The sequence below is a fragment of the Arachis stenosperma genome, chromosome 3 (assembly GCF_014773155.1).
Source record: "Arachis stenosperma cultivar V10309 chromosome 3, arast.V10309.gnm1.PFL2, whole genome shotgun sequence".
Taxonomy (NCBI): domain Eukaryota; kingdom Viridiplantae; phylum Streptophyta; class Magnoliopsida; order Fabales; family Fabaceae; genus Arachis; species Arachis stenosperma.
In genome coordinates, this window is record NC_080379.1 from 397,080 (window position 1) to 417,305 (window position 20,226).

The following is a 20,226-nucleotide window of genomic DNA, read 5'->3' on the forward strand; positions in this document are numbered from 1 at the left end:
TAAAAAAAGTCTAACAACGATATTTTTTACTACGAATAATGCATGCAAAGCTAACCTAATGTTATAATCATACATTTTAAACAATAAGTTATGAAAAAGTATAGGGAATTAACTTTTTTTTTAACAACGAAAATAATAAGTTAAAAAATAAAATATAATTTTAATTTTAAAATTTAAATTAATTAAATTTATTTATATTTAGTAAACCTAAAATATAATTTATTATTCACATTGTTCACCATTTCTATCATCTGTCTAGCAGAATTGTAAGTTAATAATAGTATGGTATTTTGAATTTGCGAAAAAACCAAGTTTATAATGACCCTACTCATATAATAGAGGCAAATAGGCAATTGAATGTTAATTGAATATGTCTCTTGCATTTTGCATGCGTCTTTTTCATAGACCCTACGTAACAGATGCCGTCACTTCAATATTGCGTTTTAATTTAGTTTAAAGCCTATGATTGGCTACTGCGTTTACTTAATTATTCAAATGCTCATGGATCGATTCGAAGAACATTACAACAACGATGGGAAAGACACACTTTATAATTTATAGAGTAATGTATATAAATAGAGGAAGTATAAGAACCCAATAGAGTATCTGTACAATGTGTACAATAAAAGTTTAGGGATATTCGATTTAATAGGATATCGGATGGTTATGGTTATTATTGCCTGGTACTCGGATGGTTATTTTGGATAGTATGGGTGTATTGTATATGTTTATTTTTTAATTTATATTGGGCCAAATAAATAGCCAATTGTACACATTGTACAAATACTCCATTGACTTTTTAACGGAATTCATATAAATATTATTTCACTTTCTTTAAAATAATTCAATTTACGGTTTAATTTAAAATATGAATAAATGTATATATATCTTTTAACATTTTATTTCACAATAAATTCTTTAGATAATTCCAAGATAATTATATATAGCATGTGTAAAAACTATAATTATACTGCTTACATATTATTTAACTATTGAATTATAATTATTTTTGTGTTTATTGTGCCAAAATATAAAGCAAAAATAGTTAATGTTCATTCGGATGTTAATTACTATAATAAAGAGTATTATAGATTATTAATTCAATATTATTATAATGTATAAATGGAAAATATATGAAAAGAGTTAACGAAAAAATTATTCGATTGCTTTGCCCATTATTTACGCACATATTAAGAGATCTAAACTCATTATATTTAAAACACAAAGCAAATTAAACCAAGAGTTTCACAGTAAGAAAATAAAAGCATCGCTTTAGAAGCACACTTGCTTATATATACAAATAAAGCCTTGATTTAACGAATGGCTCTCCATGCATATATCATATATGATAAGGTTGCGGTGATTCTTTCTAAAAAAATTAATCAGAATTCATAAGTTATTGTGATAGTATATATAAAAATTTTAACGACTTTGGAATATTCATTTATTATATGATTGATTTAGACCATTCTGGATTAGGCCACTGTATTTAATTTATATATAGAAGCCCTACACAGTGACATCTTTGTCTCATTTATAACCGTCGCTACAGCAACATTTGAATAAACTACGCATTCATTTAGAATTGTGTTTTTTGTTTTTATGTATAAATATATAGGAAAAAATTAAAATCATATTGCCTCGCATATTATTTTTTGTTCGATAAAATATAAATTAATTTAAATCAATATTCGCACCTAATAACATATGTACATAACAATTTTCCACTTAATCAATCACCTTGCACAGCTTGTCTATCTGAAATAGTCATTTATCATAAATAGAGTACACGATACCATAAGCCCCACCAATAATTGAGGCTAAGCTTCTTTTTTTTTTAATGTTGATTAAATTAGTCATTGTGATGAGATACACGGCAAGTTCAATTTTAGTAAACAAACCTATTTATCAAAGTAGCATAACTTATAATCAATTAATCAAGTCCCCAAAAGACATAGTAATTACGAGAATATGGTTAAGTTAGGTAAATTATATATCTCACACACGTGATATGAGAGAATCCAAAGTTTGAGACCCTTGCCAAACATTAATATCTTAAAAATAAATAAATAAATAAATAAATTATGGCGAATACGTATCACATATTTTTCCAAAGTCCCAAATAATGCTGCACAAGATATCTCGGTAGCTGGGAGGATATGATTGTATAAAGCATGTAGAATTCTGTATGCTTCCGAAAAAGATATCCAACCAAAGTAAGAACGAAGTTGTTTTCTAATGAGTGTGCATGATAGATAAAGAAATAGGTTATTTTTTAAAAGTATAATAATAGGTGGAAATTCAGGTGTAATCGACTTCATGTAAAGCTGATAGCTAAAAGCCGTTATATAAAAATTTAGTCAAATCAGTCAAACCATCTAACGATTCTCAGTTATCAACTTCACGTGAATTCCACTACACCTGAGTTTCTACCGTAATATTAACCTAAATGAATTTAGGATATACTAAAATAATATGTACTTTTAACATACATAGAATTCAGATAAATAGAGGTACCAAAACCAATTAAAAGCATTGGGAAGTGATAGGATTTGAAGAAAGGGAACAAAATATGAGCATATTTGGATTGTATATTATTAGTGTGGGACAAATTAAACAGTGTGTGGTTGTGCAAGTTGTTTTTCTTTTCTTTGCTATTATGCATGCCTTGTATTTTGCTCTGCTCAATGCTCAACGTTCAACACTTGGAGCACCTCACAAATTTTAGTTGTAGCCTCCCCTATAACAGACAAATAGGCATGGAACTTATGTTTATATTTTTTGTGTTATATATACTATTATTTTACAGCTATTTATTTATTTATTTATTTATTTTTAAGAGGATATATCTTTTTATCTAATAAGTGAAGTGGAGCTACGTATTTGGTGTTAAAACCCAAGAATTTTGGTTAAGCTAAATTTGTTCTTGTAAGTGACTTCGAGTGCTTATTAATTAGTTTCTTAGGTTTATCAAAATGGAAAAGTATATGAACCAACTAATAATCAGCCAAGGATAGAACAACATAATTAATTATAATTAGTTTTATTAATTTATAATTTAATTTGTTTTTTAAATTATTGTTGACCACGTTCAAAACATAAGAGAAGATACGCTAGTGATAGGAGAGAATCACGTAACAGATGCTTTTATCATTAATTAGTTGGTTCTATATAATTAATTATGTTTTATTAATGCGTAACACATGAAATATAGAAATCATATCCAAAACCATTCAATTTACAAGAAAAAGAAACATCCGTGTGTCTATCAGTAGCAACATCTGGTTAAAATTATCGATGCCTCTGATTTATCAGTTGGCTGATTTTTGGCTTATATAGAGTTGGTTCCTAGCATTGTATCAAAATAAATAAATAAATGAGAGCATGCAAATGGTTGTATATTTAATCTTCAACTACCAATTAAGTAAGGTAAGATAGCATGTGAATCTTTTCCGTTCACCAATCATGTTGTTTTGTTTATTAAAAGCAGAAACGTAAGAAAAATCATTGAAGTTACTTCTCGTATAAAACTTACAATCCTTGTGGATTTGTTTATCCGAAATTTTGTGATTTGAAAATATTACATGTGCCACATAGTATCCTTGAAGTGTAGTACTATCCAACCGGATGGCTAATAACTCTGATTAAGAATAATGCTATAAATTTAAGTCATTTTATTAATTAATTTAATTTAATATAAAAAATTAATTATAATTAATATTATTTTAAGTTATATTATTTAATTTGGTTGAATTTGATTTATTAAAAAATTTGATATATAATATTATTTGTTAAACTGTTGTAAAGAGTTCTCAATTATCAAAGAATTAAAAAAAAATAAATGAAAATATAAAATAAAAATACATTATATCTAACTAAAAAATTTTAAAATAGTAAATTAATGAATCTCTTATTTTATAAAATTTTTTAATCTTCTTTTTTTTGGATGTAGAAGATACACTCATCACATCACTTGCAACATTAACATTATTCAACCCTAACTTTTCTTTTTTTTTTTAATATATATTTACTTTTTTTAGGGTTAATAACTTAATATATAGTTTGGTACTTCGATCCCTCTATTCTGCTCTTTTCTTGGTAAGTAGTCTGGACCCATCAATCATCACGAAGCATCCTCATTTTTTGTTTTATTTTTTTTATTTAACAAACAAAAATCCACGTGTTCTAATCCAAAAATTTCACTCCACATAAATAAACACGTTTTTCTTTTGTAAGAATATATTCCTTTCTTTTGTAATTAACAAACGAATCAAAATTAAGTAATTAACAATGATGTAATCGATAAATTAAATATGTATTTGTAAAAATAAAACTATATAATTAATATTAATATAAATTTTTTTATTTAAATATCTCCTTATCATTAACGCACAAAAGAATTTCGCTATCTTAAATGTTGTAACAATGTATAATTTTCAACTAAAAGGTATATTCTTGTTATTTATTAATTTAAGTAGCACAATCTTGCACAACATTAAAATTTAGCAATTAAGTATTTAAGGTTTTAAGATTTAAAAGGTTAAAGATTATGATTTTTTTCCTGAGGATACCTAAATTTTAGGGTAAATCACTTTATTAAACCAAACAATAAATTATGTTACGCTATTCACTCAAAATAAAAATGGATACGTGAATTATTCAGGCCATCCTTTTTATATAAATCGAAACATGAAGGCCAGATTTACGTTCCTTTATAAATCGAAATAGATCTTGTCGAATTAAGCGTACTACTAATAAATCTAATGGACTGTTTCGATTTATGTAGAATGGAATACATCCTTACTAAATCTAAACAGAGTATTTCGATTTATATGCAATGGTATGATACTAAATCTAAGTATGTTGTTTCGATTTATGTACGGATAGTGTCATAGTGTAATTTGAATGGGACTGATTAGATTTAAGAGGAAGCCAAGGCCTATAAATATGGAATCAAGGTCAATTCTAAATGAGACTAAACTACAATGGCTAATGAGAAGAGATTTATAGTATTAGTGCACTATAGAGGGTCGATTAAGAAAAAAACACGGTTAGGAATTAAGTTCATTGATAAAAATCCCTTTAGTCTTTTTTTGAAATCTTCAACTAGTTTCAATGAGTTCCTGAATTTTATAATCCAAAAGTTGGGGTTGCAAGGCGTGAAATGGGTTGAGAAATTGTTTTACAGAATTCCAATATCAATGTTGCGGGATGATGTGAAGTACGATTCGTTAATAATAGGTAGTGACGAAGATTTGGAAGTTCTATTCCATTGTAGCCGGCAGTTCCCCGAGGTGAAGACCCCTGAGTTGTTGGCCAAACTCGTGGATGTGGTTTCTAACTCAGACAGTTCGAACCGAAATCCCCAAGCTGTTGCAATGACCACCTGTTCTACTTCGAGGCCAAGTGGTGCCTCGTCATCGATGCCTGCGATTGCTCCTGAGGTAATGTTGGTTGCATCTCCATCATTCGCAGCGGATCTAAACCGCAGTGGTGACGGAGAAGTATGTATTGTTGATACGGCACCGATTTCATTATTTGGTTTCGCACCGGATGATGTAGATGATGTATTGCAGAATGATGATGAGGATGACGATGTGGAGCCAAACATGATTGCCGATAAGAGTGGCAAAGATATAGTAGGGAGCAATCCAGTTGGAGGTGCTAGAGGGTCTAATTCAGGGATGCATTAGTACCCCCCTCACTTTTTCCCCTGACCTGGACTACTTCTGGAGCGCTATCCGGCATCCAAGTAAGCTGCGCAAAGTAATATGTTTACCACGTATTAGTTGACAATACATTGTTAACAAGCTGATATTATATCTTAACTACTCAGCTTTGGAAAAATACTCACATCACCAGTCTGAAGGAGATCTATCCTGAGCCTCCAACGAACAACTCGAAGTCCCCTCTCACTCGCAGTCGGATTGTAACCTTACCACCTGAAAGACCATCCAAAGGTATTAACAGAAAATTACTCCAAAATTTAAAACATAAACGTAGCACATGAATATAACATCACCTCGAGGTCAAAGGCCAGCGGACACTATCATATCCAGCGGCCCTGAAGTCAGAAAACCGCCAAAAGATCTATGACTAAAACAGCTACAATGGATCGACTAATTTGATAACGTTTCTGTTCGCCACGCGGCTAATTTATGTTTTATGTTTTTTTAAAAGATTTTTTTTCTTTCTCTTTCTTTTTGTTTTCATAATTCTTTTTATTTTACACTCACATAATTCTTATTGTTTTATTTAAAAAAATTAATTAATTAATTAAATTAAATAATTTTTTGTTTATTCTTTTTGACAATAAATACACAATTTTTTTAAGAAAAAACATATTACTTTATAAATAAAAATACAAAAATTATGTACGAAAAAAGAAAAATAAAAAAGAATAAGAAGGAAAAAAAATATAACATCAAAACTACAATTTAAAAAATTTCAGTGTCAAAATAAAAAATATTTATATCAAAATTAAAAACTTTGTGCTCACAATTAAAAAATTTTAGTATTAATTTTTTTGGTAAGAAAACAAAACATATAATTTCATACGTATGTCTATAAGCCTTTTTTTTTATAAAAATATTTACGCATGGAATAAGACTTAAAAAAAGACAATTGAAATGATTAACTATAAAATTTATTATTATTATTATTATTATTTAATTTACATTGGTTCATACTACATAATATTTAGTATTTTTAAACTTATAAGATAAATAAAAGTAGTCAATTGATAGGTTATAAAGTGGGTAATAATGATAATAATAATAATAATAATAATAATTTGTAAGAAAAATAAAATCTGATCCATACAGGTGTAGCAGGGTTGCCTAACCCAAGAGTGTACCCAACCTAAACTGGCAACACACGATACTTTCTTATCTTTTCTTAATTTAAAAAGAAACTCAACTCTTCCATAATTCCTCATCTTCTCTCTCTCTAATCTATCTTATAAAAACCCACAGAATCTATCTTAAAGCCCGCAAAACTGTACCTCACTCTTCTTCCATCCTTCTTTCAAGCTCACTCTGGCGTATTTACGGTTCTACCCTTCTGGTTATGATAGCTCCCAACCCCGCGCCCCCTTCTCCCTCCCTGGGCTTCCCCCGCCCCAGATTCGTTAGGTACCGCCGATTGAGGTAACTGCTAACCAACTCCAACCAATTAACCACAGTCGAAGAAAAAACAAGCTCTTGTATTCCATCATGAAGAACCAGCGGAGTGCCCACGTCGACTCTCACCGCCGTGGAAGGTTGTTATCGGAGAAATCTTCTTCTTTTCACGTTGCGGCCACCGCGGCCCCGGCTACCATGTCCGCTGGGGGACAGATTCGGAGGCCGAAGACGATGCCGGACTTAGTGTCACACAGGAAACGCGCCGAGGCGACGGCGACGGTGCCTGAATTTGTTCGAAGAGAGCCACCGAAGATGCTGGTGAAGGTGACGATGATGGGGAGCCTTGGCCCCGTGCAGGTGGTCATGCCTCCGGAATCCACGGTGGCGGATTTGGTTGCGGTGGCGGTCCGACAATACGTGAAGGAAGGCCGCCGCCCAATCTTGCCATCCCACGACCCGTCCCACTTTGATCTCCATTATTCTCAGTTTAGCTTAGAAAGTAAGCAAATTATATATTCCTCTTTTTATTTTCATTTTTTTTGGAGTCCATACTAAAAAGTGAATATAGTATTTATTTATGATTATTTTGTGGTTTAGGTTTGGAGAGGGATGATAAGTTGAGGGAGCTTGGATCTAGAAACTTCTTCCTTTGTCCCAGGAGGTGCGGTTCTGGCATCACCGTGGAAACCGGAGGGAAAACGGCGTCGTTTGGTTCGTGTTCGAAAGAGGTTCAAAAAGGAGGAAAGGGGGGTGGTTGGCTTAGGTTCATTGATTTCTTGTTCTGAAACCGTTTCCTTTTTTTGGTTGGTTGGCTCAGAACTTGAGGAATGCTGTTCATTTGGATTTTTTGCAATAAAAAATCTTTTTTTCCCTTGCATAATAGAAAGTATCATATATCATTGGCTGGTTGCTTTGTAAAAATTATTAAAAAATTAGGTCGGCGTTTTAGTGGGGTGCTAGTTTTAGATATGTTGGCATGGGCATGCCTTTATGCATTAGCACAAGTGAGGGAATGCATTATACCTATTTAGTTCATTAGATTCTTTTCCCTTTTGAGTCACTCTTTCTACTTTGTTATCTTCTTTGAATATTTTTGTTTTCTGTTCTTTTCCTTGGTGCCAAGTAAAGCCCATCTTGTAAGTCTTTGTATTATACCATCTACTACTTTGGTGTATTTCACTGGGATTGTAGTAAATAGTTGACAATCGCACTTGAACATATTAAGGTCTATTTTGCAATGGTAAAAGTTTATTATTATTGTGAGAATTCGTACCCAGACTATATGTAACCTCCGTTGGGATGTGTGGATCTAATTTCAAGAGGAATAATGCTTCACAAACAACTCTAAAACATACAATTACCTAAACAATTACGGTTTTTAATTTGTATTTCACCTACTTCCAATTACAATAATTCAATGATAAAAATTTACATATAATTATTTTCATGTGAAATTGATAGTCAATAATTATTAAATAATTTGACAAATTTGATTAAATTATTATCTAATCATTATCAATTATCAACTTTAGTGTATGCTTGTGAATTTTCACTTAATTCAATACCTCTCTATACTTTTCAACTGTTTTTTTATTATAAAAAAATTTCTATAATAGTTATTGAGACTGAAAAGAAAGTCGACATAAAAAAGAACCCAGTGAAGGCATATGCTAATTCGAAAGATAAGAGGCCCTCAACTTCATATATTTATCATAGTTGTTTACCTGCATAGCTAATATAAATTTATAACGAGCAGAACTATAACCGCCATAAGAAATACCATAAAAAATACTAGATTATCTATAACAAGAGTTGTTGTAAACTAAAAGAGTAAGAGATAAACGATGATTTGAAGAGATATATATCACCAATAAATTTGTTTACACAAAAATCGTGTACACCCTACTAAGTGTAGAATATGTATTAAAATATAAAATACATATTAAAAATAAATTAAACTACATATGTATTTATATAAAAATACACTTAGTGTATAAATAATATTTTTTTATTAAAAATACAATCAAACCATCTTTTTTTTTTTTGGTCATGAAACCATCTTTGTTATAAGACAAGTTTTTAATTTTTATACTTCATACACATCCAAAATACACGAACAAAAAACCTTTTTTGTTGGTTTTTGGGCTATGGAAGAGTATTCCCTCTAATTTTTGTAAGCCCACTTATTGGTATCACCAGCTTGCAATGACGAACAAACTCACCCGGTATTCAACAAGGCCCAACTACGGAACAGAAAGAGAAAAAAAAAAGGCAATTGATGTATTTTTGAAAAGAACAAAGAAAAAGGAAAGAGGCGGGGGGAGGAATAGAATGAGAAAAACCCTAGTAGCTAGCAAGACACTATAAATACTAAACCCTTAACTCCATTTCTTGTCTCAATTTTTCAACCATCACATATTGCCGCTCCCCCCTCACACTCGCTCCTCTTTATCACGCGTTTCAATTTCAATTTCAATGGAGTTCTGGGGTAAACTTCTCTCTTTCAATGTTTTGTGCTATGATTTTACTTCAAAGCCAACCAAAATTCATTTATAAACTCTCATAGTTGAAACATTTTATGTTTATGGCACTGTAATCTTTGTTCTAATTTGAATAAAATAAAATAGGTGTTGAGGTTAAGCCAGGGGATTGCGTTAAAATAGAGGAGTTGGAAGTAGCTAATGCCTACATCCACATCTCTCAGGTTCGCTTCTTTTCATGGTTATTGTTTTCTCGTGTTTTTTTGGAATAAATCTTCTAAAGCGTTTCCCCTTTCAGGTTGCGCTGGGAGAGGCCTCAAAGAATGAGAAATCTAAGGAACCTGTGGTTGTCTACCTCAAAGTTGGAGTGCAGAAGCTTGTTTTGGGAACTTTGAACAGGGAGGAAATCCCCCAAATACCCTTGGATTTGGTTCTCGACCAAGGGGCTGAGCTTTCCCACACTTGCAAGAGTGCCAGTGTCTATTTCTGTGGATATAGGGCTGATCGATATCCTTTACACCACTAGTATATGTTAATTTATTCGTTGTTTTTGAATTGGTCTTGGTCCCCTTAGAAAATTTTGAATATGAAAAGTGCATGTTTGAATGGTGTGTGTTGTTACTTGTGAATGTTTTTTCCTTGACTTTTGATGTGTTCCCCGTGGCACTGATGAGGACGTACCTGGTGATTTTGGTTCTGATGACTATTCAGGTATGGCACAGACCTATCTCTTGAATTTGATGAATTGTTATTGATTTATGATTCACTTGCTCAAGCATTGTTGCATTGTTTGATTTGTACAGAGAGTGATGAGGAAGAGGCTGCATTGAATCTCAAAGATAATGGTTGATAGTTCTGATCAATCCAAATTGTACTATTTACTTGTGCATTCTATGATGTGAGTAACTAATTATTAATCTTCATTCAGGAAAAGTTGAAACCAAGTCTGAAAAGGTAAAGATTGCTGAAGCAAAAAAGGATGTGAGTGGTGCCCCAGCAAAGAAAGTCAATGTTGCTGTTCCAAAGAAAGATGAAGAGGACGAGGACTCTGATGATGATGACGATGATGACGATGAGTCTGATGATGAGGATGAATCTGGAAGTGAGGTAACACAATGACTTTGTCATCTACTCTCTGTTGCAATTACTTTTTAATTGTATTTGAAACTATGTTAAAATAAAAACACTGTGCTTCTTTTCAAGTATTAATTTTGTGGAAACCTTTATTGATAATTGTAGATGGATGCTGATAGTGATGAGGACGGGAGTGATGAAGATGAAGAGACACCTGTGAAGAAGGTAACATTACTGTGTGGTCCTGTTTCCTCATATATTGTCTTGTGTTTATTATTATTGGACATTAAAAACTAAATGCATACCTTTATGTCTTGAAGGTCGACCAGGGAAAGAAGAGACCAAATGTGTCTGCAACAAAAACTCCAGTTTCTGCCGCTAAGAAAGCTAAGAATGTAACTCCTGAAAAGTCTGGTGAGACTATTAGCTATCTTTACAATGCGATATTGCATAACTTTGTAGTGTTGAGGAAAATAGTCGATACATGTCATGCATGCTCACTTGATAGCATTCCAAGTGCACCATCATATTTAACGTACTTTGTGTTGTAGGTGGCAAGAAAATTGCACATGCACCAACCCCTCACCCCGTGAAGAAAGGTGGAAATCCGAACAGCGCAGGGAAGTTCCAGTCACCTAAAACTGGTTCACAGCAGCAGAAAAAGGGTGGAAAGAAGGGTGGTCGTTGATCATGAAGTTTCTAATATGTACTAATTTTTGCTTTTATTGCATTGGAATATCGTAATCGGTGTAATGGTTATAAGGTGAACGCTTGGATAGGAGGTTTACTAAATTTTGTTTGCTAGAAGCTACTAGTTCGATGAGTTGAGTTCTCAGAAATTTTGTTGGACAACTATTTTGTATTAGTTGAGTTAAAATATATTAATAGTCTTTATTATTCAAATTTGAGCTACTCTCTAATGCTGAGAACGTCCATGGCGCACCACTAGTTTTGACTATTTTCTGATTCCCCTTGATTTTCATAAGGCAAACTACATGATTTCTATTTGTTTTCTTGGTATTTCTGAAGACATTGTTAAGGCTATTTTATGTATTGAACAATGAAAGATGCTTAGTGTGTCAGGATCAAAAACTTCGTTTTAAATTTGAGCCTTAATGCTAGAATTGGGATTTGGAACTCATCCTTCGTTGTTTAAAACGATATGAACTTGTCTCGCTCATTTGCAAACGATATTTTGGGACTCGCATGGTAGTGAACCCAATTCTACACCATTCAACTCCAATATTCTGAATACTCAAACTTAAACTACGCAACCATGGTTAGATTCATATTTACCTAATTACGTTCATTGTCTTCCTTTGGCTCCCTCCTTCAATATCCTAGTTTTTTTTCCCTTAAAATCTTTTCGTTTTGTAAACTACTCACATGGACTAATCTTCATGCATGGGGACTTGACCTTGCATTGAATCATCATCACCATCATTAACGAATGGCACATAAACTCGCAAGCTCTTCCTAAACTTGCGAGTTTAACCTAGTTTGACCAAGTCTACTTAGTCTAGGTTATATCTGTTGTTGTTTCACTCAATCCTCACACACTTTCACTCACTGTTCTGCAATGTATTGCAGATCTCACACTCGAACTGTTGTATGTTCAGAGAAAAAGAGAGAGAGAGTTGAACACTAGAGAACTGAAGAAGCAAAAAACTACACACTGACACTATTCAATAAACTGTTAAATACAATAACAGAAAGAAAAAGAAACTAACCACTCACTCCACTACCTTAAGAATAGGACTCCACTTCCTTAAAACTAGAAACTAGCTGAATAAAAAAAAACTAACTTGCCTCTGAGGCCACTAATAACTTTGACCCTATTAACTGAATCATACACATAAGCATAAAACAGAAATAAATAAATATCAGGTCCTAATACATTATCTAACATTTCTCCTCCTTGGATTAGAGACCTGGACACATTCCAACTTCATGAATCAATTGACTAAATCGACTAATAGCAAGAGGCTTGGTGAAGACATCAGCTATCTGATTATCTGTCTTGCAATACTTCAGCTCCACCTCTTCCTCCTGTTGTGCTTCACGCAGATAATAGAATCTCAGCTTGAAGTGTTTAGTCTTGCCATGAAAGACTGGATTCTGAGCAATTGCAATTGCAGCTTGATTGTCCACATACAACACAGTTGATCTTTTCTCTTGCAGCCCCAAATCACAGAGTAACTTCCTGAGCCATACTGCATGCTTTGCAGCTGCAGTTGCAGCCACAAATTCAGCTTCAGCTGTAGACTGTGCTACAACTTCCTGCTTCTTTGAGCTCCAGGAAAAACAACCTGATCCAAGTGAAAAACAGAAACCCGTTGTGCTTTTCATGTCTTCCACCGAACCACCCCAGTCACTATCTACAAAACCAACCAGCTTCATCTCAGGAACTGCTTTGAATTTCACACCATAACTTTGAGTCCCCTTTAGATATCTCAACACCCTTTTTGCTGCAGTAAGATGTTCCTTAGCTGCACAATGAAGGAACCTCGATAGAATACTCACTGCATACTGAATGTCAGGCCTAGTAGCTGTTAAATACATTAGACAGCCTACTAGACTTCTGTACTCATTCTCATGCTCAGAATTCTGCACATTACTCTTGCTTAACTTCTCTTTCTGATTAACAGGAGTAGTGACTGTCTTGCATTCTCCCATTTCAAACCTCTTTAGGACCTCTCTGATGTACTTTTTCTGACAGATGAATATCTCACCTTCTTTTTGCTGAATCTCCATGCCAAGAAAGTAAGACATTCTCCCCAAATCTGTCATCTCAAACTGCTTCATCAGTCCTACCTTCAGCTTCACTATCTCACTCTCCTCCTCTCCTGTAACAAGCAGATCATCGACATAGATAGACACCACCACAAGGCCTCTCTCACTCTGTTTGTAGTACAGAGTGACTTCACTTAGACTCTTTTGGAACCCAAGCTGATGCAGATAACAATCAATTTTGCTATACCAAGCCCTGGGAGCTTGTTTCAGCCCATACAAGGCTTTCCTCAGCTTATACACTTTGTCTTCATGGCCTTTAACAACAAATCCTTCTGGTTGGTCTACATAGATGTCCTCAGATAGGTCACCATTTAGGAAAGCTGATTTCACATCCAGCTGATAGATGGTCCACCTTTTCTGTGCAGCAACAGCTAGTAGCAATCTGATGGTATCCATGCGAGCAACCGGAGCAAAAGTTTCAGAGTAGTCCACCCCACTCACTTGAGCATATCCCTTCACAACCAACCTGGCTTTATACTTGTTCACAGTGCCATTTGGGTTCAATTTTGTCTTAAAAACCCATTTGACACCTATAGTCTTCTTGTGATCAGGCTTAGATACAAGTTGCCATGTGTTGTTCTTGTTGATCATGCTCAGTTCTTCTTTCATAGCTGAGGCCCACTCCACACTTCCTTTTGCTTCCTCAACTGTTCCTGGTTCTAGGAGAGCCACATTACATCTGGCATAGACCTCTGCCAGTGGTCTTGTACCTCGCATAGGCAAATGATCAATCAATTCATCTTCAATCAGCTCACACTCATTCTGTAGATCTGCTTCCTCATTTAACTCATCCTCATTCTGCACATTAGCTTCAACTACAATATTGTCAGCCATTTTCTTTTCAAATACTGCCCTCTCCCAATTTTTATCTTCACAAAAAATCACATCTCTACTCACAGTAATCTTTTGTGCATCAGGACAATACACTCTATAGGCTTTAGACTGAGAACTATACCCTACAAAGATACCAGCCTCACCTCTATGATCAAGCTTGTCTCTACTGACTGAAGGAGTCAAGTAATAGCATAGACAACCAAATGTTCTTAGTCCACTAACCTTTGGTTTGTACCCGTGCCATGCCTCGAATGATGTCTGCTTGTTGAGAGCTTTGGTTGGTAACCTATTCAACAAGAAGACAACAGTATTTACTGCTTCTGCCCAGAAGCTCTTGGGTAGTTGTTTGCCTTGTAGCATACATCTTCCCATCTCCACAATGCTTCTATTTTTCCTTTCACTCACCCCATTTTGTTGGGGAGTGTAAGGAACTGTAAACTGCTGCTTTATGCCAGAGTCCTCACAGATGGCTTTGAACCTTTTTGAGGTATACTCACCACCATTATCACTCCTCACTGTCTTTATTTTACAATTTGCTTCATTCTCCACCTCTTGTTTGAACCTCAGAAATACTTCATCAACTTCTGACTTTTGTTTGAGAAAGTAGACCCAGCAAAATCTTGTGCAGTCATCAATGAAGGTCACAAAGTACTTGCTTTTGTTCAGTGACTCCTCAGGCATAGGCCCACAAACATCTGAGTGAACCAGTTGAAGCTTCTTCTTGGCCCTCCATCTTGTTTTCTGGAATGGCTTCCTTACTAGCTTCCCTTGCAGACATACTTCACAATCAGACACTTCACTTCCCAACTGAGGCAAGTCTTCAACTAAACCATGCCTCTGCATAAACTGCAATCCCTTATAGTGAAAGTGACCCAACCTTCTATGCCACAACTCCTCCTGACCCTGCACACATGCTATAGCTTTGTTCTCTTTGCTTGCAGGATCGAATGCAAATGTTTTGTTCTGCATAGGGATCCTAAACAAGAGTTTGCCCTCCTCATCTGCAATAGCACATTCATTCTTATCAAACACAATCTTCATGCCCTTCTCAACTAACTGTCCCACACTCAGAAGATTCTGATCTATCTTGGGAACATAGTAGACATCAGACATCAGCTTTATTCCTCCAGGGCCTTCAAGTAACACATTGCCTCTTCCTTCAACCTCTAGATGATCACCATTCGCAATTCTCACTCTAGTATTGACTGATCTGTCAATATTAGTGAAAATTGCCTCATTTCCTGACATGTGATTGGAACAGCCACTGTCCACCAGCCATCCATCACGTGAGACTTGAGACACAAAGCCTGAAGCAGCAAACAATTGCTCCACTTCACCTGCAGCTGCTTGAGCCTCTCCTTGTTGAGAGCTCGTTTCTTTGCAGATTCTCTCTATGTGCCCCATCTTCCCACACTTCCTGCAGACTACATTTGGTCTTCTCCAACACCTAAAGAAAGGATGACCTTTCTTTCCACAGTGTTTGCAGGCTTCATCACTCCCTTTCCTCACTTGTGCATCACTTGAACTAAAACTGGTCTGTTGAGCACCAAACTGCTTGCCTTGCTTCTTCTTCTCACCACTTCCATGCTTCACCCTAGCCTGCATTGCACCTTCAACTGGCTCATCTCCTCTCCTCAGTACCCTCCTTTGTTCTTGTGCTTGAAGAGCACTAACTGCTTCAGCAAATGGCATCTCTGAGATTTCTCTTGTGTTCTCAAGAGATGCTATAGTAGCTTCAAATCTTTCAGGTACAGAACACAGGAGTTTCTCGACAAGTCTTTCCTCTCCAAGATCAGTACCCAACAGTGCCAATTTATTGGTTAAGTCTAGGAGTTTATTAGCAAATTCTTGAACTGATTCATTTTCCTTCATCTGCACTCTTTCTAGCTCCCTTTTAAGGTTCATTGCTTTCATTCCTTTAATCTTCTTATTGCCCTCATATTCTTTCTTCAAAAAATCCCAAATATCTTTTGCAGATTCTAGACTCATAATCCTATTAAAAATAATAGGAGTAACAGCAGCATAGAGACTAGATCTTGCTTTGGCTTTTCTAGTCACACGTTCTTTGTAGAGCTTTTGTTGATTTGCAGTTGGATTGGCAACCAATGGAGGCACCACGTAGTCATCCTCCACTGCCTCCCACAGATCAGCTCCTTCAAGGAATGCTTTCATCCTCACTTGCCAGACATGATAATTGCTCCCATCAAGGATTGGAGGAGCAATGCCTGCTAGCCCAATAGTTGTTGATGAAGCTTCCATCACCACAGCCCTTAAGATACTTAAGGCTCTTGATACCAATTTGTTGTTGTTTCACTCAATCCTCACACACTTTCACTCACTGTTCTGCAATGTATTGCAGATCTCACACTCGAACTGTTGTATGTTCAGAGAAAAAGAGAGAGAGAGTTGAACACTAGAGAACTGAAGAAGCAAAAAACTACACACTGACACTATTCAATAAACTGTTAAATACAATAACAGAAAGAAAAAGAAACTAACCACTCACTCCACTACCTTAAGAATAGGACTCCACTTCCTTAAAACTAGAAACTAGCTGAATAAAAAAAAACTAACTTGCCTCTGAGGCCACTAATAACTTTGACCCTATTAACTGAATCATACACATAAGCATAAAACAGAAATAAATAAATATCAGGTCCTAATACATTATCTAACAATATCCGAATTAACTCAATTCCACCACCTAATACGAGTACAAGTTTACAAATTAACTCACTGAGTTTGACAACAATGCCTCTCTACCAATGCAAAAACAAATAAAACGGAAGCTAATCATACATTTTAACCATCCACGGTAATTTACAGTCACAACATAACGAAATAATTAAAGTTCGAAATCCAGCCTCCAATTGAACTCTGAACCATATATATCCTAATAAGCTAGGAAAATAAAAAGCCATTTCAAATAGCCTGCCATTACAAGAAACCAACATGCCAGTAACGGCTTCACCCGAGATTGCTTGTTGAAAAGATCACCAAACCAGGAACCTGCAGCGCACTCCAAGAACCTGTACACAATTCCACGGTAAAATTGCATTAAATCAATGGTTCGGTTCATAGAAGGAAGGATACCCTGAACCTGCAAAACTTGTAAATAATGTAAGAAAGTGACTTTTTAGAGAAAAATAAAGCTTTATAGAATACAAAATCCATACAGAACCATTGAATTGGTCGTTCACTAGCCCTTCATGTATGATGGAGATCAGTCCCTGACTGTAAAATAAAAGAATTCATGCACACATGCAAATCAACCATAATAACAAGCATACATGATCAACTGAATGGTAAAACTAATAACCGATCCCTTGTAAAAAAGATATTTAGGTTGAAAGAAAGAAAGGAATCTGGTTTTGTAATGAAAGGTTTTTAAAAAATAAAGAGGATATATCTTTAACATGACAAAGTATGTTTCCATTTTACACTAACAGGATCCAAGGCTTAACAAGAACTTGTGTTTGTTGGGAGATGGGACTGAGGGGTGTCTGCTTAATTCTTGTGAATATGGATTAGGAAAGTAACTCTAAGCACATTGGACAAAATGAACCAAAACGAAATAATTGAAATTTGAGACAAAGGTAAAAACAAAAAGGGGGCCAATAATTTGCGACAATCTTGGACAGAGTGTATGAAAATTTGTAGGAACACAGGGGAAACAGGAAATGTTTACACATCATTACCTATAGAGCTACCGAGTACATACAAGCAGTGTAAACAAGAAATAGGGGGCTCCCTATGCAACAAAAAGCAGCTTTGATAATGTTTTTGGGAGATTAAAAGACAAAAAAAGAAAAAACACTTCAAAAAGAATTGTGCTGAATCAAGGAGTTAGTAGAAGTTCCTGAAAAACCTAGCATGAAATAGAACAAGCAAACATGCAATCAAATCAAGCATCATGTATACAAAATGAAAAAGGGTGGGGGATGAGAAGAGAACACATTCCATATCACAGAACAGTGCACCTGTACCACCTGCACAGTGGAAAATGGGTGATAAGCTACATTTATTTTGTGGGTGGTCTAGTTTCGAATTAATATTTTTTCCCTACTGCTAGGGCAAGAGAACATGCATAAGTGAATTGAGAGAGACGACACAAACCATAATAGCATCAAAAGTTCAGTATCCATATCCTTCGTCATGGGGCTGTTGCTCATGCTGCTGATGTTCATTACTACCATTCTGAATGTGGCCACCATTATTTTCTTCAGAATTAACCTTCCTAGGATTCTCTTTCTGTTCCTTCTCCCTGTTCCATTGCTCAATTCTAGCACGCCTCTCTTCACTACAATCTCTAACTGGACTGCGCTTCCTCCTTCCTCCAGGACTTCGGCTTCGAGTGTGGCTTCTCCCCCTCCTATGTCCAGGGCTGTTGCTCCGGTGTCTCCTGCTACGGCTCTCATAATAGTGATCCCTTTCATCATACTTCCTGCTGTGGCTACGGTGGGACCGCTCCTCATGGCTCCGATGCCTAATAGGGCTCCTGCTTCTGCTTCTGCTTCTGCTTCTGCTGTGCCTGCTGCGGTGGCTCTTACCAAACAATTGACGCCTCAAGTCCCTGATGGAAACAAAATCTCAACAGAGTTGAGTGGACTAACTCACTAACCCAATCCCAAAAAGCTTCAGTAATAGTTCAAAATAACAGATACCAACTAACTTATCTGTCGTCCTTGAAGGACCTAATTGACCTATGTGCAATCTTTGAAAGGAGCATTCTGATCATTAACCTTATTTTACATAAAACTAATAAGATTATTCTGATCAAGGGTATGTATCATAGTCATGGCAGGCTATGTCCTAAGCAATGTTAAACTTGATAGATAGCAAAGGCAAACACAACGAAGTACCTGCTGATTCGTTTCAAGTGCATGAAGTTGCAATAACCGCCGCGGTTGCAAGTGTTCTCCTCATACTGCCTGCAAGTGGCCTCACGGAAGTCGGTGACAGGAGAGAAATCGACGATAATGGGGCGGCCGGCATAGAACCTTCCGGTGAGGTTGCGGAGGGCATTAGCGGCATGCTCTTCCTCGCGAAACTGAACGTAGACGTTGCCAACCATGTGATCGGCGAGGTTATCACAGACGTTGAGACTCTCGATGTCGCCGTACTTGGAGAGCTCGTCGAAGAGATCCTCGTAAAACTCCTCAAAGTGCTCCTGGATCTTGCGGGGGTCGATGGGCTGGCCCTGGGCGTCAACGCCGGGGGTAATCATGTCGGGCCTCTGGTACATGTTGGAGAGCAGCAACGTCGGGCTTATGCTGGGCTTTGTGTGCAAACGGGAGCACCTGTCGCCGTGCCTGCAGGCCCCTATCTTGAAGTAGAAGGGGCAGTTTACTCTGTCCTTCTCTGTCCCGAATATCGATGCCAGATGCTCCGCCATTTCGATCTAGGGTTTCTGCTGCTTTCTTCCCTGGCTTCGGTTAAGAAGACATCGCTGCATGCACCTTCTAGAGCCTTCGAGTTCTAGTTCATTTAGCAGATTCTCATTTCATCTCAATGAAAAATAAGTTTATGTTAAAAACACTTATCAGTCAGCTGGTTTGCCCGAGAGGTTAAGGGGGAAGACTTAAGATCTTCTGCACATAAGTGCGCGTGGGTTCGAACCCCACAGCCAGCATTTTACATTTACCCCATATTGTGGATCAAGCTTTATTATGTTTATTGATTTATTCATGGCCCAAGAACATGCCTTTGTGGGTCAAGCCTCATTATGGGAACATATTGAAAATATGAAGCAAAAGAAAAGAAAAGAAAAGAAAAGAAATGTAATCAAATTTATTTTCAAGTTATCGACCAAAAAAAAAATAATTATTTTCAAGTTGATAATATAACCTTACCTCGTATGTTTTATTTAGCATAATAAGCTTTTTAACCAATGGGCAATGGCTAAAAATCATGTTCTTCTT

The 20,226-nt window shown here is 35.7% G+C and overlaps 4 protein-coding genes and 1 non-coding gene across 7 annotated transcripts; 4 read left to right on the forward strand and 1 right to left on the reverse strand.

The window, feature by feature from the left end:
* The first annotated feature begins 4,985 nt into the window (after window positions 1-4,985).
* On the forward strand, window positions 4,986-5,693 carry LOC130968942 (uncharacterized). Its single transcript, XM_057894462.1, has one exon. The coding sequence runs from the start codon at window positions 4,986-4,988 to the stop codon at window positions 5,691-5,693; it is 708 nt and encodes a 235-aa protein (XP_057750445.1).
* A 1,231-nt stretch (window positions 5,694-6,924) lies between these two features.
* Window positions 6,925-8,381, forward strand: LOC130965275 (uncharacterized protein At4g22758). Its single transcript, XM_057890014.1, has 2 exons — window positions 6,925-7,623; window positions 7,722-8,381. The coding sequence occupies exons 1-2, from the start codon at window positions 7,215-7,217 to the stop codon at window positions 7,907-7,909; spliced, it is 597 nt and encodes a 198-aa protein (XP_057745997.1). The 5' UTR covers window positions 6,925-7,214; the 3' UTR covers window positions 7,910-8,381.
* Window positions 8,382-9,431: 1,050 nt separating this feature from the next.
* Window positions 9,432-11,586, forward strand: LOC130967604 (histone deacetylase HDT1-like). Its single transcript, XM_057892537.1, has 9 exons — window positions 9,432-9,612; window positions 9,752-9,828; window positions 9,903-10,111; window positions 10,272-10,315; window positions 10,408-10,449; window positions 10,533-10,711; window positions 10,844-10,903; window positions 10,999-11,092; window positions 11,230-11,586. The coding sequence occupies exons 1-9, from the start codon at window positions 9,600-9,602 to the stop codon at window positions 11,364-11,366; spliced, it is 855 nt and encodes a 284-aa protein (XP_057748520.1). The 5' UTR covers window positions 9,432-9,599; the 3' UTR covers window positions 11,367-11,586.
* Window positions 11,587-17,090: 5,504 nt separating this feature from the next.
* Window positions 17,091-19,784, reverse strand: LOC130966197 (splicing factor U2af small subunit B-like). 3 transcript variants are annotated; one of them, XM_057890976.1, is made up of 3 exons: window positions 19,168-19,783; window positions 18,422-18,878; window positions 17,091-17,334 (listed from the first exon to the last, which is right to left on the reverse strand). In XM_057890976.1, the coding sequence occupies exons 1-2, from the start codon at window positions 19,698-19,700 to the stop codon at window positions 18,440-18,442; spliced, it is 972 nt and encodes a 323-aa protein (XP_057746959.1). In that variant the 5' UTR covers window positions 19,701-19,783; the 3' UTR covers window positions 17,091-17,334; window positions 18,422-18,439. The 3 variants fall into 3 exon arrangements, with proteins under 3 accessions (XP_057746959.1, XP_057746958.1, XP_057746957.1); XM_057890975.1 differs by having other exon boundaries at window positions 17,091-18,294; XM_057890974.1 differs by having other exon boundaries at window positions 17,091-18,878; window positions 19,168-19,784.
* Window positions 19,785-19,854: 70 nt separating this feature from the next.
* Window positions 19,855-19,937, forward strand: TRNAL-UAA (transfer RNA leucine (anticodon UAA)). The gene has a single exon. It is a non-coding gene; the product is annotated as a tRNA-Leu (tRNA).
* Window positions 19,938-20,226: the final 289 nt, after the last annotated feature.

What these genes read in the sequence shown, in the direction of transcription:
- LOC130968942 (XM_057894462.1), top strand. Translation starts at nt 4,986, where the DNA reads ATGGCTAATGAGAAGAGATTTATAGTATTAGTGCACTATAGAGGGTCG.
- LOC130965275 (XM_057890014.1), top strand. Translation starts at nt 7,215, where the DNA reads ATGAAGAACCAGCGGAGTGCCCACGTCGACTCTCACCGCCGTGGAAGG. An exon ending in TTCTCAGTTTAGCTTAGAAA is followed by an intron (nt 7,624 to 7,721) that starts GTAAGCAAATTA and finishes TTTGTGGTTTAG; the next exon opens with GTTTGGAGAGGGATGATAAG.
- LOC130967604 (XM_057892537.1), top strand. An exon ending in TGTGGATATAGGGCTGATCG is followed by an intron (nt 10,112 to 10,271) that starts ATATCCTTTACA and finishes TCCCCGTGGCAC; the next exon opens with TGATGAGGACGTACCTGGTG. An exon ending in AGGATGAATCTGGAAGTGAG is followed by an intron (nt 10,712 to 10,843) that starts GTAACACAATGA and finishes TGATAATTGTAG; the next exon opens with ATGGATGCTGATAGTGATGA.
- LOC130966197 (XM_057890974.1), bottom strand. Translation starts at nt 19,700, where the DNA reads ATGGCGGAGCATCTGGCATCGATATTCGGGACAGAGAAGGACAGAGTA. An exon ending in CACTTGAAACGAATCAGCAG is followed by an intron (nt 18,879 to 19,167) that starts GTACTTCGTTGT and finishes TGTTTCCATCAG; the next exon opens with GGACTTGAGGCGTCAATTGT.